We start from the raw sequence: 14,295 nt of genomic DNA on the forward strand, positions 1-14,295 counted from the left end.
TGTGGCAGGGCCGAGGTCCTCCTCAGGAAACCCCAGGTGTGGCAGGGTCAAGGTCTCCCTCAGGCAAAGCCCAGGTGTGGCAGGCCGAGCTCATCCTCAGGCAAAGCCCACGTGTGGCAGGCCGAGCTCCTTCCGAGGAAACCGCAGGTGTGGCAGGACTGAGTTCCTCAGGAGGTTCTGGGGGATGGGGCCTCCCTGCCTCTTGTGGGTTTTGGGGCTCCTAGCTGTCCTTGGCTTGTGGCCACATCACTCCATTCTCTGCCCCCTCGTCATGTGGCCTCTTCTCTGTGTCTCCCTCTGTGTCCGCCTCTGTGTCTGGTCTGTCTCTCCCCTGCTCCTACAGGGATGCTTGCCATTGGAGTTAGGGCCAGTCTAGATAATGAAGGATGATCTCATCCCGTAACACTGTAACTAATCACATCCGCAGAGACCCTTGTTTCCAATAAAGCCACAGCTACAGGTTCCGGGGATTAGGCTGAGAGCATCTTTTTGGAGGACACATGGAGCCCACCACAGGGACTCTGGTTTGTAGCATTTCCAAAGGCCAAGGGCCTGTTTTCTGTGAGCGGCTTTGCGTGGTAAGTGCAGGTGTGTGTCACTTCTGTTCCACGACAAAACCTGACTCATAATCCAAGTGTATTCCTCATTTGTCTTTTGTGTATTGTGTATTGTGTCTTTGGTGTATTTGTACTTGTGTATTTTGTGCTGTTATACTTAAAAAGTCTAAATGGGAGCAATTCGGTATATTTGGGGCTTTTTTTTTTCTTTTCAGTTTGTGTGAATTCAGACCCGAGTTGGGCAGGAAAAGAAATGATGAAGTAGCTGATGTCATCTCAAGCACTAGAATCCACTGACAGTAGGAGCGTGTTAGAGTCACTCTCGCTCTGCTTGTGCGCTTGGCCTTCTCTGCAGAGCCAGACGGTTTTCGGGCAGTTCCTGTCTGCGGGTCCCTCTGTGGGCTGGCAGTGAGCAAGTGTGGGCAAATACGTGGCAACTGGCTTCCCACCAGGCCCCCATTAGCCTGTTGAGGTCTCAGAAAGAGTGATCAATAACTCTCTCCACGCATTTTTTGTTGTTGTTATTAAAGCTGTTAAGGAAAAACGGATGTTTATGTAACTGACAGATACTTTGCACAGAGGAGATCATCTATTGATGGAGAACCAAAAAGAACTATGAAATTGGAAAATTAGATATTGGAATCACCTAAGTTGAAAATCAGACGTTGTATAGATAGCATGAAAATGTGGCTACCTATTTTACTTTATTTTGTTTTTGATCCTGTAATAATAAACTTCTGCATTTTATGATGATAACTGTTTACAAAAATAGTCTGGACATTGTTGAATCCTTATAGTGACAAGTTTTCCTAATACATTTACAGTAATTTGATTTTTTTTGTTGTTGTTGAGACTGAGTCTCACTATCACCCAGGCTGGAGTGTGGTGGTGTGATCTCGGCTCCCTGCAACCTTCACCTTCTAGGTTCAAGCGATTCTCCTGCCTCAGCCTCCTGAGTAGCTGGGATTACAGGTGCCGGCCACCATGCCCAGCTGATTTTTGTATTTTTAGTTGAGATGGGATTTCCCCATGTCGGCCAGGGTGGTCTTGAACTCCTGACCTCAGGTGATGCATCTGCCTTGGCCTGCCAAAGTGCTGGGATTACAGGCGTGAACCACTGCGCCTGGCTGTAAATTTGATTTTTAAAAAGCAGTGGAGTTAGAATCACCATGTCATTGGTATGCTGTAGTTGCTCAGCACTGTTTTATGATCTGTCGTCAGCTAACTGGATGGGGAACAGGAAGACGTTTTTGTATTTGGCAAATGTTGAAAGTGTGGCTTAGAGTCATATGCTTCCATTTCTTACTTTTCTGATTCTTTCTGTGTCCTCTCCATGGTGTGGGTGTTTTCTCATTGAATTGCCAGGGACCACCTAAATCCCTGCTCACCCTGTGACAGGGGCATGAACGTGGCAGTATCCTGGCCCACGATCTAGAATTTAGCTGCAGCAAAGGGCTCTGCAGAAGTGGATGGTTTGAGGTCCAATTATGATGGGAAAAGAGATTAATGCAAAACAAGATGCAGATTCTGAATTTTTAGGATATAACAGGACGAGATATCATCTGGCAGGAACAGTCTGGAATAGGCTGACTTGGGAGAAACAAGAACTGTTTTCATTTTTGTATTCAAATCTGCCTGTGTATGAACTTGACTGTGGTTTAGCCCAGTATAGACCACGGGGCCGTCTGTGTCTGGATTTCAGAGGCCTTGTGTGCACACATACATGTGGGGATCTGTGTGGGACCTGACTGCAGTCTGGGCAGTGACACTGGTGTGGCTGTTCCCTACTGGCATGTCCAGCCAATTAAGCAAAATCCCTTAGGATTCCTGGCCACCACCGCTGGAGTCTTGCGTCCTCTTTGGCTCTTGGGGCAGCGCAAATTCGCGGATCCCCTGGGCGTCTCTGTTCCTGGTGGATGCTGTGCTCTACCCATTCTAGGCGTCCATTCATTACCAAGAGTGGGACGTGTCCTCCTTCCAGGCCACCCCTTCACTGTGACCATGGCTGTGTTTGCGATGCTGCCTGGGTTCATGCCCTCAGGCAGCATTGTTAAGAGGGATGCCCTTGGCTGCCTTAGCCAAACCCAGGACTGGGAGCAGTGGGGAGCCACCCCATTTTACTTTCATCACCCCCGAAGGGTGCAGCTGTCTCTGTTAGCCAGGGCCAGGGGGAAGCCGTAGGAAGTGGAGCACTGTAGGAGGTGGAGCATTGTAGGAGGTAGAGCACTGTAGGTTAGGAGATGGAGCACTGTAGGAGGTTAGGAGGTGAGGAGGTGGAGCACTGTAGGAGGTGGAGCACTGTAGGAGGTGGAGCATTGTAGGAGGTAGAGCACTATAGGAGATTAGGAGGTGGAGCACTGTAGGATGTGGAGCACTGTAGGAGGTGGAGCAAGGTAGGAGGTGGAGCACTGTAGGAAGTTAGGTGGAGCACGGTAGGAGGTGGAGCACTGTAGGAGATTAGGAGGTGGAGCACGGTATGAGGTGGAGCACGGTAGGAGGTGGAGCACTGTAGGAGGTCAGGAGGTGGAGCACTGTAGGAAGTGGAACCCTGTAGGAGGTGGAGCATTGTGCTCATGGTCCAGTCACCACCTCCTGCTTGGGGACTATTTCTCCTGTGCATGGGACACTGAGGCTGGAAGTCCCAGGTGGAAGTAGACGGCTGCCCCTCCTTCCTCTGGGCTGTTCCAGTGGCTCTCGTCGAGGCAGCGCTCCGCAGTACTCACTGGTCAGTGCAGCTGTGATCTTAGGAGTGGAAAGAGCTGTAACTGGGGCTCCTGGTTGGACCCGCTGTTGCCTGTACCACATGGGCCTCTGGCTGATCGGCCTTCCTGGTGACTTAAGTATGCTCCACCTACCAGGGGGGCCTGCAGGATCTGCCGGCAGGGCCTTGGTCAGAGCCGAGCAGCTCTGGAGTCCTCTTCGACAAGGTGGCTCTGCTGGACTTTGGGGTCTGAAAAAAGACCAGTTCAGTTTCAGTCCTACTTCTTTTTAAGTAAATGGATGAAAATTGGTAATTTTAAAACTCTTTACTCAGTCAAGCCCTGAAACCATGTTTGTGAAAATGACTTTAATGTGGTTGTAACCCAAGGGTTTTCATAGTGTCCTCATTCCTTCCATTTGGCCAGCCATGGAGAAGGAGAAAGAAGGAACAATGCCTGGAATTTGACCCGATCGATTTCCCAATTTCATGAAAGCTACAGATATGAAATGTTCTATGGAAGCTGGAGCTTTGTGGAGAAAATGTGTGCTAATAACGCTGAATTGAATATACATGTGCGTTCTTCATTATTTTATCAAGTTTCTGATGGGGAATTCAAAGTGCTGTTCTTAGTATTTTCCTGATGGATTTGAGTTGTTGTTGGCAAGGTGCAGAGTGTTTACAAACCTATGGAAAGATCCTTATGGGAACAGGGGGTCATAAAACGCTGGTGTTCTCTAAGGGGGAAGCCATCACTACCTTGGGCCAGAAAAGGAGACTCATGGGTGGGCAGGAGTCCTGGTTGGGTTGGTGGGGTCACGTAACTGAAGACTATCTGCGTCCTGCTGTCTGACTGTGGATGCCACGTCCTCCTGCTGCCCCAGTTCCTTTATAAAATGCAACTGACGATCCCTGCCCCTTGCTACGCTGAGCTCTAGTTGAATTTTACACGTGAAAACACTGTTGATTTCCCCTCTCCAGGTGGCTTCTGTGATAACTCATACACCGATGTGCTTTGTTTTAATTCTAGGCAGCTTCGGTCACCTCTCTGTCCAACCTGGCGTGCATGCACATGGTCCGCTGGGCTGTTTGGAACCCCTTGCTGGAAGCCGATTCTGGAAGGGTGACTCTGCCTCTGCAGGGCGGTATCCAGCCCAACCCCTCGCACTGTCTGGTCTACAAGGTACCCTCAGCCAGCATGAGCTCTGAAGAGGTAAATCATTAGGTCTTTCTTATGCATCTCTGGTGAGCTTCTAGCAAGTTCATTCATTTTCAAAAGCAAAAGTTCACAAATATCTTTGCAGATGTTTCATTTACAGAATTTTTTTCATGTCGTGGGTATGCCTTTAGAAAGATTAGTGTGACGTTTTTATGTAAACCTCATAAGACCAGTTTTACCCTGGGTTTTCTCCCTGTTCACATACTGATTTCCTGGGATGACTTGGTGAACCTCCAGCTGATGTGTACACACTTTGCAGCGAGATTCACCTCTGTGGCATGCGCATTTGGAGCACAGGAGCTGGGGCCTTGTGTGGTCTTTGCCAGTAGGTTTTTTGATGGATGAGTGCTGTGGTGGGAGCCAGTTCTGGTTTCTAGCCCTGGCTTATCTTTGTGACTTAATCACTAGTGCTTGTTGCACCTCGGTTGTGTACAAAGGGGTAGGACCACAGCAGAGATTCTCAGGTTTTTTAAAAAAATTCTGAAATGAAATGTTCTCGGCACCCCAATTAAGAAGGCAAAAAAGAGTAGAGCAGAGTGGGTTGAAGTGTGTGTGGGGGTCTCATCCCCAGTCTCCTTGGCCCCAGTGGTGGTGGTGGAGGATGGTTAGTGGTGACCCAGGGCACCACAGACACAGTGCGAGGCCCTGCTCTGGCAGATGCTGGAGTCCATTGGGCTCTCCGAGCTGTGGCAGAGTTTCTGCTTGGGTGCACTGTTTGGTCTTCCCTCACATTCTAAAACATGTCCATTTCAGCAGTGCAAGCAGGAGCTTTTTAGTACTCAGGTGCCTCATTTTTCTAAGGTAAAAGGACTCTGCATGTTATTTCAGTTTGTCACCTCTGTGCTGACTCCAGTGACAGATAATGTGTTCAGTGTTGTTATTGATGATTTGGATAATGCTTGGGGGACCTGAATAAGAGAACAGCTGATTGTGCAGCTTTTCTTCCTATAAGGAATGTGTCTCCTGATGGGACCATATTTTGCTGCACTCCTACATGGTTTGGTTTGAGCCCTTATTATAAAATTGCTGTTAGAAATCCTGAAGCCATTACCGTCTTCCCCTGCCCGCCACTCCCGTGTCCTCCCGTCTCTCCTTGTCTCCTCTCTTCTCTTCCCTCCCCTCTCCTCCCCGCTGGATAGGTATACAAATAAATATTTCTTCTGTTCACTTTTAGGTCTATCATGCCACCATATTGCCCTTAATTTTTAAGCCTTTAAACTATATTGGGGCATGAATGTTTTGAAGGTTTACTATCTTAAGGATGCAAATGTATCAAGTTCTGCCATTTTCCACCAGGAGACCACTTCCAAATCAGGAGTTTCTGACCTCAGCTCTGTTGACATTTGGGCCAGATAATTCTTGGTGTGACGCCGTCCTCTGCACTAGAGGATGCTGAGCAGCATTCCCGGCCTCTGTTCCCTGGGTGCCAGTAGCATCCCCCCAGTTGTGAGAGCCCTGAAAGTCCACAGACAGTGCCAGATGTTTCCTGGGGGGTAAAATTGCCCCTGGTTGAGGGCCACTACTCTAAAGTGATATAATTAACCAAAGCAGTGAACTAACCTTGGTCACAAACTAGACTCACTTTCCTGCCCTGCGAAGGCACTCCTCTGCTTCTGCCTGTATTTCCTGCATAGCTGTGCCAGCCCCTCTCAAGTCAGGTCAGTTGGAAACCTAGGTGTGCCTATCTCTGCCACTGCACCAGCCTCTTCATCTCATTCAGTCGTTCATCACTCAGTGAACTTTTATTGAGTACCTACATATACTCTAAGAAAAAACATCCCTGATCCCATGAGTAGGAGTGGCAGATGTTAATCAAAGAAAAATATAAATAGAATTCAAAGCCTATAACTTTGGGGTAGCAGATTTTAGTTTATGTTGCTGTGCTTATTTCACCGTTATTTACTATGAAATGAAGTCATGTATCATCATGATTATTTACTTTCTTAACTCCTGCCCTTTTCCCTTGAGCAAATAATTGTCTCCCTCTTTTTTTTAAATTGATATCTCCAAAGGCAGCCACTTTCAACTCTTAGCTATGACTTATGGTCTTTACCTTTGTTTTCTAAATAATAGGCTTCTGCTGCTATTTCTTAATTTACAATTTTAGACATTATATATTGAATTCTCATAATGACAGATGAAAATTTTAGCTCCTTTATACATTTCTGTCCATCTTTAAAGCACTCTATCTTCCTACTGCTTGGCCTTGGATTCAGGCACTGTTCAGGGGGCAGCAGAGCTGCTTGGAGGATTGAAAAGGGGGCTCTTCCGGGAAGATACTAGCGAGATCACTGGGGAAGGGCCCTGTAAGGTTGTTTACAAAACCCTGGGTTCACCCGGAAGCTGCACATGTGTGGGTCTGACCCTGAATGGCATACCAAAGACTTTGAGACTGTGGGGTTGACTACTTCCCAGTCCCAGAGCTGCCTGCTGGGTGGAGCCACATGCAGGAGAGATCTGAAGAACTGCACAGGTTTTGAAAATGAAACTGACATTGAAACCACAGCTTACAGGATGTTGGTCAGAAACTGTGTCCTGAACTCAACTGGGTCAATCCTACCTAAATAAAAATACCAGCATTCTTCACAGGATTTAAATGAGACTCTATAATCTCATGTTCAAAGTGTCTATGACATGCTCTAAAATTAATTGTCATACAAAGAACCTGGAAAATACAGCTTGTAGAGAAAAGACATTTAACAGACACCAATACTGAGATGGCCCAAATGTTAGCATTATCAGACAGAGAATTTAAATCAGCCATAATAAAGATGCTCTAGTAAAAAAGAGCAAACACTCTGGAAATAAATGGGAAAGTAGGCTGTCTCAGTAAAGAGATGGAAGACATAAAGAACAATCACATGAAAATTTTAGAACTGAAAAACAAAATAACCAAAATAAAAAACTACTAGATGGCCTAACAGCAGAATGGAGATGGCAAAAGAGTTAGTGAACTTGAAGATAAACCAATAGAAATTTATTCACCCTGAGCAATAGAGAAGAAAATGATTGGAAGACAAGGGGCAAAGCCTCAGCGTTGGCCTGCATGTGCCTACCAAAAAGGCTAGCACCCAGTCCTGGTAGAGGAGACTAGGGTATAGAAAAAAGTACTTGAAAAAATATTGGCTGAAAACTTCCCCAATTTGGCAAAAGACATAAATCTGCAGATCCAAGTTCAGTGAACCCCAGAAATAAATGTGAGGAAATTACACTCGGATAAATCCTATGCAAACTGCTGAAAACTAAAGACGAAGAAGATTCTTAAAAACAGCTATAGAAAAATGACGCATTACAGAGAAATAATAATTTGAGTGACTGTGGATTCCTCATCAGAAACCACTCTGACCAGAAGGAAAGTGGGACATTTTAAAAGTACTAACAGAAAGACCTTGGAACTCAGAATTCTATGTCCAGTAAAACAAACAAACAAAAAACAACAACAAAAAAAACAGAACAAAGGTGTGAAACGAGGACATTCTCAGATGAACTGAAAGTTAGAGCATTCATTGGTAGCAGGTAATTTGCTAAAAGAATCTTCGGACAGAGGGGAAATGATACCAGATAGAAATTTTTAACATCAAGAATGAAGAAAAAACAACAGAAATGGTAAATATAATGTTCTTCTCTTCTTTAAAATATGTTGGATGGTTGAAGCAAAAATTATAACACTGTGGCTGGGCGCGGTGGCTCACGCCTGTAATCCCAGCACTTTGGGAGGCTGAGGTGGGCGGATCACCTGAGGTCAGGAGTTTAAGACCAGCCTGGCCAACATGGTGAAACCCCGTCTCTACTAAAAGTACTGAAATTAGCCAGATGTGGTGGCACATGCCTGTAATCCCAGCTACTCAGGAGGCTGAGGCAAGAGAATCACTTGAACCTGGGAGGCAGAGGTTGCAGTGAGCTGAGATTGCGTCATTGCACTCCAGCCTGGGCAACAGAGCAAGACTCTGTCTCAAAACCAAACCAAAACAAAACTGAACACAGTGTTTGGAGAGATTTTAAAGGTACATAGATGTAATATTTAGAATATTACCTAAACTTAGTTGATAAAGCAATGGCAAGGTTTGAGAAGATTGACTATGATTTTGAAAGTTATGCCTAAGGTAAAATGCTGTCAAATAGCATCACATGATACAGGGAACTCTTTTATGACATGAAAAGTCAATTGATGGAGCACACTTTTATTGTTGTCTTATTTTATGAAAGTGCTGCAGCCACCCCAGCCTTCAGCAACCACTACTCTGATTAGGCAGCAGCCATCAATATCAAGGCACAACCCTCCACCAGCAAAAAGATTACAATGCTCTGGAAGGCTCAGATGATCCTTAGTGGTTTTTTTTTTTTTGAGACTAGGTCTTACCCTGTTGCCCTGGCTGGAGTGCAGTGGCACGATCATAGTTCACTGCAGCCTTGAACTCCTAGGCTCAAGCGATCCTCATACCTCAGCATCCTGAGTAGCTAGGACTACAGGCATGTGCCACCATGCCTGGCTAATGTTTTAATTTTTGTAGAGTTGAGGTCTTGCTGTGTTGCCCAGGATGATCTTGAGCTTCTGGGTTCAAGGGATCCTTCCACCTTGGTCTCCCAGAGTGTTGGGATTATAGGCATGAATCATCATACCTATAATGGCACAATGGTTAGCATTTTTTAGCAAGAAAGTGGCTTTTTTTTTTTTTTTTTTTTAAGTCCTACTCTGTAACCCAGGCTGGAGTGAAGTGGCGCAGTCTCAGCTTACTGCAATCTCCGTCTCCCGGGTTCAAGCGATTCTTCTGGCTCAGCCTCCCAAGTAGCTGGGATTACAGGTGCCTGCCACCACACCCGGCTAATTTTTATATTTTTAGTAGAGATGGAGTTTCATCATGTTGGCCAGGCTGGTCTTGAACTCCTGACCTTAGGTGATCTGTGTGCCTCTCAAAGTGCTGGGACTGCAGACGTGAGTCACTGCACCCGGCCAGCAATAAAGTATTTTTAAATTAAGGTAGGTACAGTACTTTTTTTTTTTTAGACATAATGCTATTACACACTTACTGACTACAGTATAGTGTAAATATAACTTTAAAATCTACTGGGAAACCAAACAATTCAAGTGACGCGCTTTATTGTAGTGGTTTGGAACTGAACTTGCAGTATCTTTGAGGTATGCCTGTAATTACATTACGTGTAAATAGTATAAACACACCAGTTTAAAAGATACCATCAGGCTTAATGAAAGACAAAGCCCAACTATATATTGTCTCTAAGAAATACTTTAAATAAATATAATGTAAATTAAAAGAATGGAAAATATTCTGTTCAAACACTAATTCAAGAAAACTGGAATGGCTATATTACTATCAGACACTATCAGACAAACTAGACTTCAGAATAGAGGAAATTTCCAGGAATTAAGAGAGAGTACACATGATAAAAGGGTTAGTTGCCAAGACATAACAATTCTAAAATTGCTTGCATCTAACATAGAGCTTCAAAATACATGAAGCAAAAACTGATTGAACTGAAAGGAGAAATGGACAAATCCACAATTATAGAGACTTCAACATCCTAAGTAAACAGAGAACAACTAGCTAGACAATCAGCAATGATACGGAAGGACTGAACATCACCATTGACCAACTGGATCGGAATGATAGTGATGGAGCACTCTCCCCAACAACAGCAGGATACACGCTGTTTACAAGTGCACATAGAGCATTCATCAAGATAGACAATATCCTTGGTCATAAAACAAACCTCAGTTTTAAGAGAGTTGAGATTATACAAGATGTATTCTCAGATTATAATGGAATTGAACTAGAAATCAATAACAAAGATAATAAAAATTTTCAACCATTTGGAAATTAAACAATATGTAAAAAATCCATAAATTAAAGAGTAAGCCTCCAGGGAAAATAGAAGATATTGTGAACTTAACAAATATGGAAATACAGCATATCAAAGTTTGTAGGATGCAGCTCAAATATGCTTAGCGTTAGGGGCTTATATTAGAACAGAAAAATGATCTTAATTCAGCGATCTAATCTTTGTCTTTAGAAACTAGAAAAAGAAGATTGAAATAAACCCAAAGCAATTCAGAAGTCAATAACAGCAGAAACCAATGAGATTGAAAACAAAAATAATAGATTAAAAATTTAAAAATAGCAAAAACCCAATGAAACAAAAACCTGTTTGAAAATGGCAGGAAAATTGATGAACTTCTAGCAAGACTGAAAAAGAAAGAAGGGAGGACACGAATTACTAATATTAGGAATGAAAGAAGGAATATCAGTACAGACTCACAGGTGTTTAAAAGGATAAGGGAATACTACGAACAATTCTCTGCACATAAATTTGACAATTTAGGTCAAATGGATGAATGAATATTAAACGCCACACTGCCAAAACTCAGCCAAGATGAAGTAGATGACTTGAGTAGTCCTATAACTAATATATAAATTGAATTCATAGTTTAAAAACTTTTGAAAAAGGGATATTCAGGCCTATTCACTATGAATTCTACTAAACATGTGAAGAAGAAATAATGCCGCTTTTATACAATCTGTTTCAGAAAACAGAAAAGATGGGAGCAATTCCCAACTTATGAAATGAAGCCAGCATTACCCTGATATCAAAACCAGAAAAAGATAGTAATAAGAAAACAGAACTGTGGACCCATATCCTTCATAAACATAGGTGCAAAATAACAAAATATTAGCAGATTGAGTCCAGGGATACGCAAAAAGAATAATACACTATAACCAAGTGGAGCTTTATCCCAAGAATGCAAGTCTGTTTTCTATTTGGAAATCAATAAATGTAATTCATTATAGTAACAGCTTAAAGAAGGAAAACTATATGATCCTGGCAATTGATATTGAAAAAACGTTCGACAATATTCAGCATCAGTTGATGATAAAAACTGAGCAAATTAGTAATACAAGAAAACTTCCTCAGCATGATGAATGGTGTCTACAAAAACTCTTTAGCTAACATCATACTTAATGTTGATGATTAAGTATGGAACAAGTAAAGGATGTCCACTGTTAGCATTCAACGTCATGTTCAGTATTGCATTGGAAGTTGTAGTCAGTGCTGTAAGTCAAGAAAACAAAAGACATACACATTAGAAGGAAGAAACAAAACTGTCCTTATTTGCAGAAAACATGATTGTCCATGTCAAAGATTCTGAGGAATCTACAAAAAAGTCCTTTTGGAATGAGTAAGTGGGTTTAGTGAGGTTGCAGGATAACACAGGAAGTCAACATGAAAAATCAATCCTATTTCTATATACTAGCACTGAAAAATTGAAAGCAAAATGCAGAAACAGTATTATTTACAAAACCTGCCCTCCATGAAATCTGGCAGAATAGATACGGGATCTGTATGCTGAAAACAATAAAACTGTCCTTTTGCTAGTTGTCACTGTGGTTATTCTTAGGTGAAATCAAAGAAGACCTAAATAATTGGAGAGATGTAACATGTGTATGTCTTGGAAAACTCAACATAGTAAAGCTGTCAGTTCTGCCCAAGATTGATCTAGAGATTTTATGCAGTTTTCAGTCAAAATCCCAGCAGGATTTTTTTGGAATTATAGACAAGCAGATTCTGAAATTTATATGGAAAGGTAAAGGAATTAGAAGAGTCAAAATAGTTAAAAAAACAAAAAACAAAAACAGACAGTAAAGTTGGAGGAATCAGACCACACAGAAGGGATTAGATTAATGGAACAGACTAGAGAGTCCAGAAATAAAGTTCGGAAGTGTTTTATGAAATTAAATATATCATATGACCCAGCAGTCCTACTCTTGGAGAAATGAAACCTGTATTCACTCACACAAACACATATGTTTTATAATCACCCAAACCAGAAACAACCCAAATGTTTGCGAGTGAATGGATAAATAAACTGATGCATCCGTACAATAGAATATCACTCAGTAATAAAAAAGAAACATTTGATGTGTATGCAACAACTTGGATGAATCTCCTCAGTCTTACACTAAATGAAAGAAGCTGGTCTCAAAAGTTATACTTTACGTGATTCCACATGACGGACATTTTTTTGACATTCTCGAAAAGACTAAATGACAGTGCTGGGGAAGCAGTCATAGACTGCCCAGGTTAGGCAGGAGCCCGGTGTGGCTGCAGAAGGGCAGGGCAAGGGAGCACCCTGGGGGAATGGGGCTGGCCTGCACCCTGAGTGTGGTGCTGGTTATGTGAATCTGTGTTTGTGTGCCAAAACCCACAGAGCCATAGCCAGAATAAAGATGTCATTTTCACATAGGTCAATGTAAACATTCACAACTCGAGAGAGAGACTGTGATTTCTGCTTGGGTAAGGGTCATTCCATGATCATGTGGTCTGCAGGGCTTTTAGTGCCACGCTAATTGCTTTTTGCTCAAACTACTTGATTATAATCTAAGAACATGTGGTGTCAGAAGCCTCTGATTTCACATAGACTTTATTTTAGGGCAGAGCCTGCTGTTCCTGGTGGGATGGTTCTGACAGGCGTGCTGATGAAGGGAGTGGCCATCACTGCTGTTTTGGTCCGTTGCAGGTGAAGCAGGTGGAGTCGGGTACAGTCCGGTTCCAGTTCTCGTTCGGCTCAGAAGAACACCTGGATGCACCCGCGGAGCCTGTCAGCGGCCCCAAGGCGGAGCGGCAGCCTGCCAGGAAACCACCCACGTCCCCTTCCAGTAAGTGTTTCCAGAGAGCTGACTTGCCAGGCACACAGCAGGCAGTACTTCCATCTGTTCCTGGGGAAACATACTTAGTCCAGTACGGTAATCATCACATTTGTAAGATAATCGCCATAGATTGCCTTAATTGAATCTGTTAGTTGGGTTTTTGCTTAATACCAAGGTGTAGAATTGGACAGTGATGAAGTGTGACCCAGAAGCTTGTTACTTGTGCTTCAGCCCAGAGTCAGCTCAGTTACTTGACAGCTCCCCAATTAAACGTGTAAAAGGACACGTCACATGGGTGCCCTGCAAATGTGGGACCCGAGAAGTAGAGGGTGATGGAGAGCCAAGGACCGCCACCTTGAGTTTGCATTGTTAAAGTAGCCCTCTGTCTACTCACCTTGAAGCCCTGCCTGAAAGTTAGGAGTCTGTGATTTGAGTCTGTGGCTTTAAGAAAGGGAGTCACAATTGGCTGCAAGCAGCAGGGGCTGCCAGCAGAGGTAGAGCCCTGGCCCTGTGGTGGCAGCAAGTCCACATGGTTAGGAGGTTAAAGAGTTCTTGTTGGCTGTCAGCCTAGCTGCTTCTGCTGAGGCAGTACCCTGTGCTCAGAGCCTCTGGGTGTAGACCCATGTCCTGGTTGGGAATTCCACCTGTAGTGAAGTGAGGGGCGGAAGGTACGAGGGAGTGTTGGAGTAGTCCACCTGAATGAGTATGGGGCCTTGGCCCTAGGCGTCTGGAGTTCTCGCCACTGAAAGTTCTAGGCTCCCTAGTCGCAGGTGATGACTTCCTTCTTTCTGCCTGTTCCAGATGGCAAGATAGGGAATGAATAAACGTGCAAGCCTGTGGAGGGAGCTTTGTGCTCCTCTGGGCTCCAGCTGGTGGCGCCCAGGTGTCGAGGTAGGACTTGCTTTCTGTGCTCGGCTGTGGCCCTGAGTCCTGGTGCGAAGCTGCTGGTGCTTCTGTCACTCAGGAGGGGTTTTCTTCGTGGATTGAGACTGTAATTTATGGGAAATGGTCTTGTCGAATTTGATTTTAACAGTTGGTGGAAGTGTTTCTAAGTTGATGAATTTGATTAAGTTGATGACTTTCGGAGATACCTGATACGGTGCAAACGCTATGTAAATTGTACTGTTTAGGGAATAATGACAAGAAAAAAGAGTCTGT

The 14,295-nt window shown here is 43.8% G+C and overlaps 1 protein-coding gene across 3 annotated transcripts in view; it reads left to right on the forward strand.

Annotated features, from left to right (window-relative positions):
• The window catches only part of NPHP4 (nephrocystin 4), a 138,029-nt gene that overhangs the window by 59,094 nt on the left and 64,640 nt on the right, over positions 1–14,295 (forward strand). For all 3 annotated transcript variants that reach the window (XM_023215199.2, XM_023215200.2, XM_023215201.1), the window contains 2 exons: positions 4,286–4,468; positions 13,008–13,146. In XM_023215199.2, the coding sequence (XP_023070967.1) occupies positions 4,286–4,468; positions 13,008–13,146 (322 nt within the window). The remainder of the gene's footprint in view (positions 1–4,285; positions 4,469–13,007; positions 13,147–14,295) is intronic.

Source organism: Piliocolobus tephrosceles, chromosome 1 (assembly GCF_002776525.5).
Source record: "Piliocolobus tephrosceles isolate RC106 chromosome 1, ASM277652v3, whole genome shotgun sequence".
In the NCBI taxonomy this organism is placed as follows: domain Eukaryota; kingdom Metazoa; phylum Chordata; class Mammalia; order Primates; family Cercopithecidae; genus Piliocolobus; species Piliocolobus tephrosceles.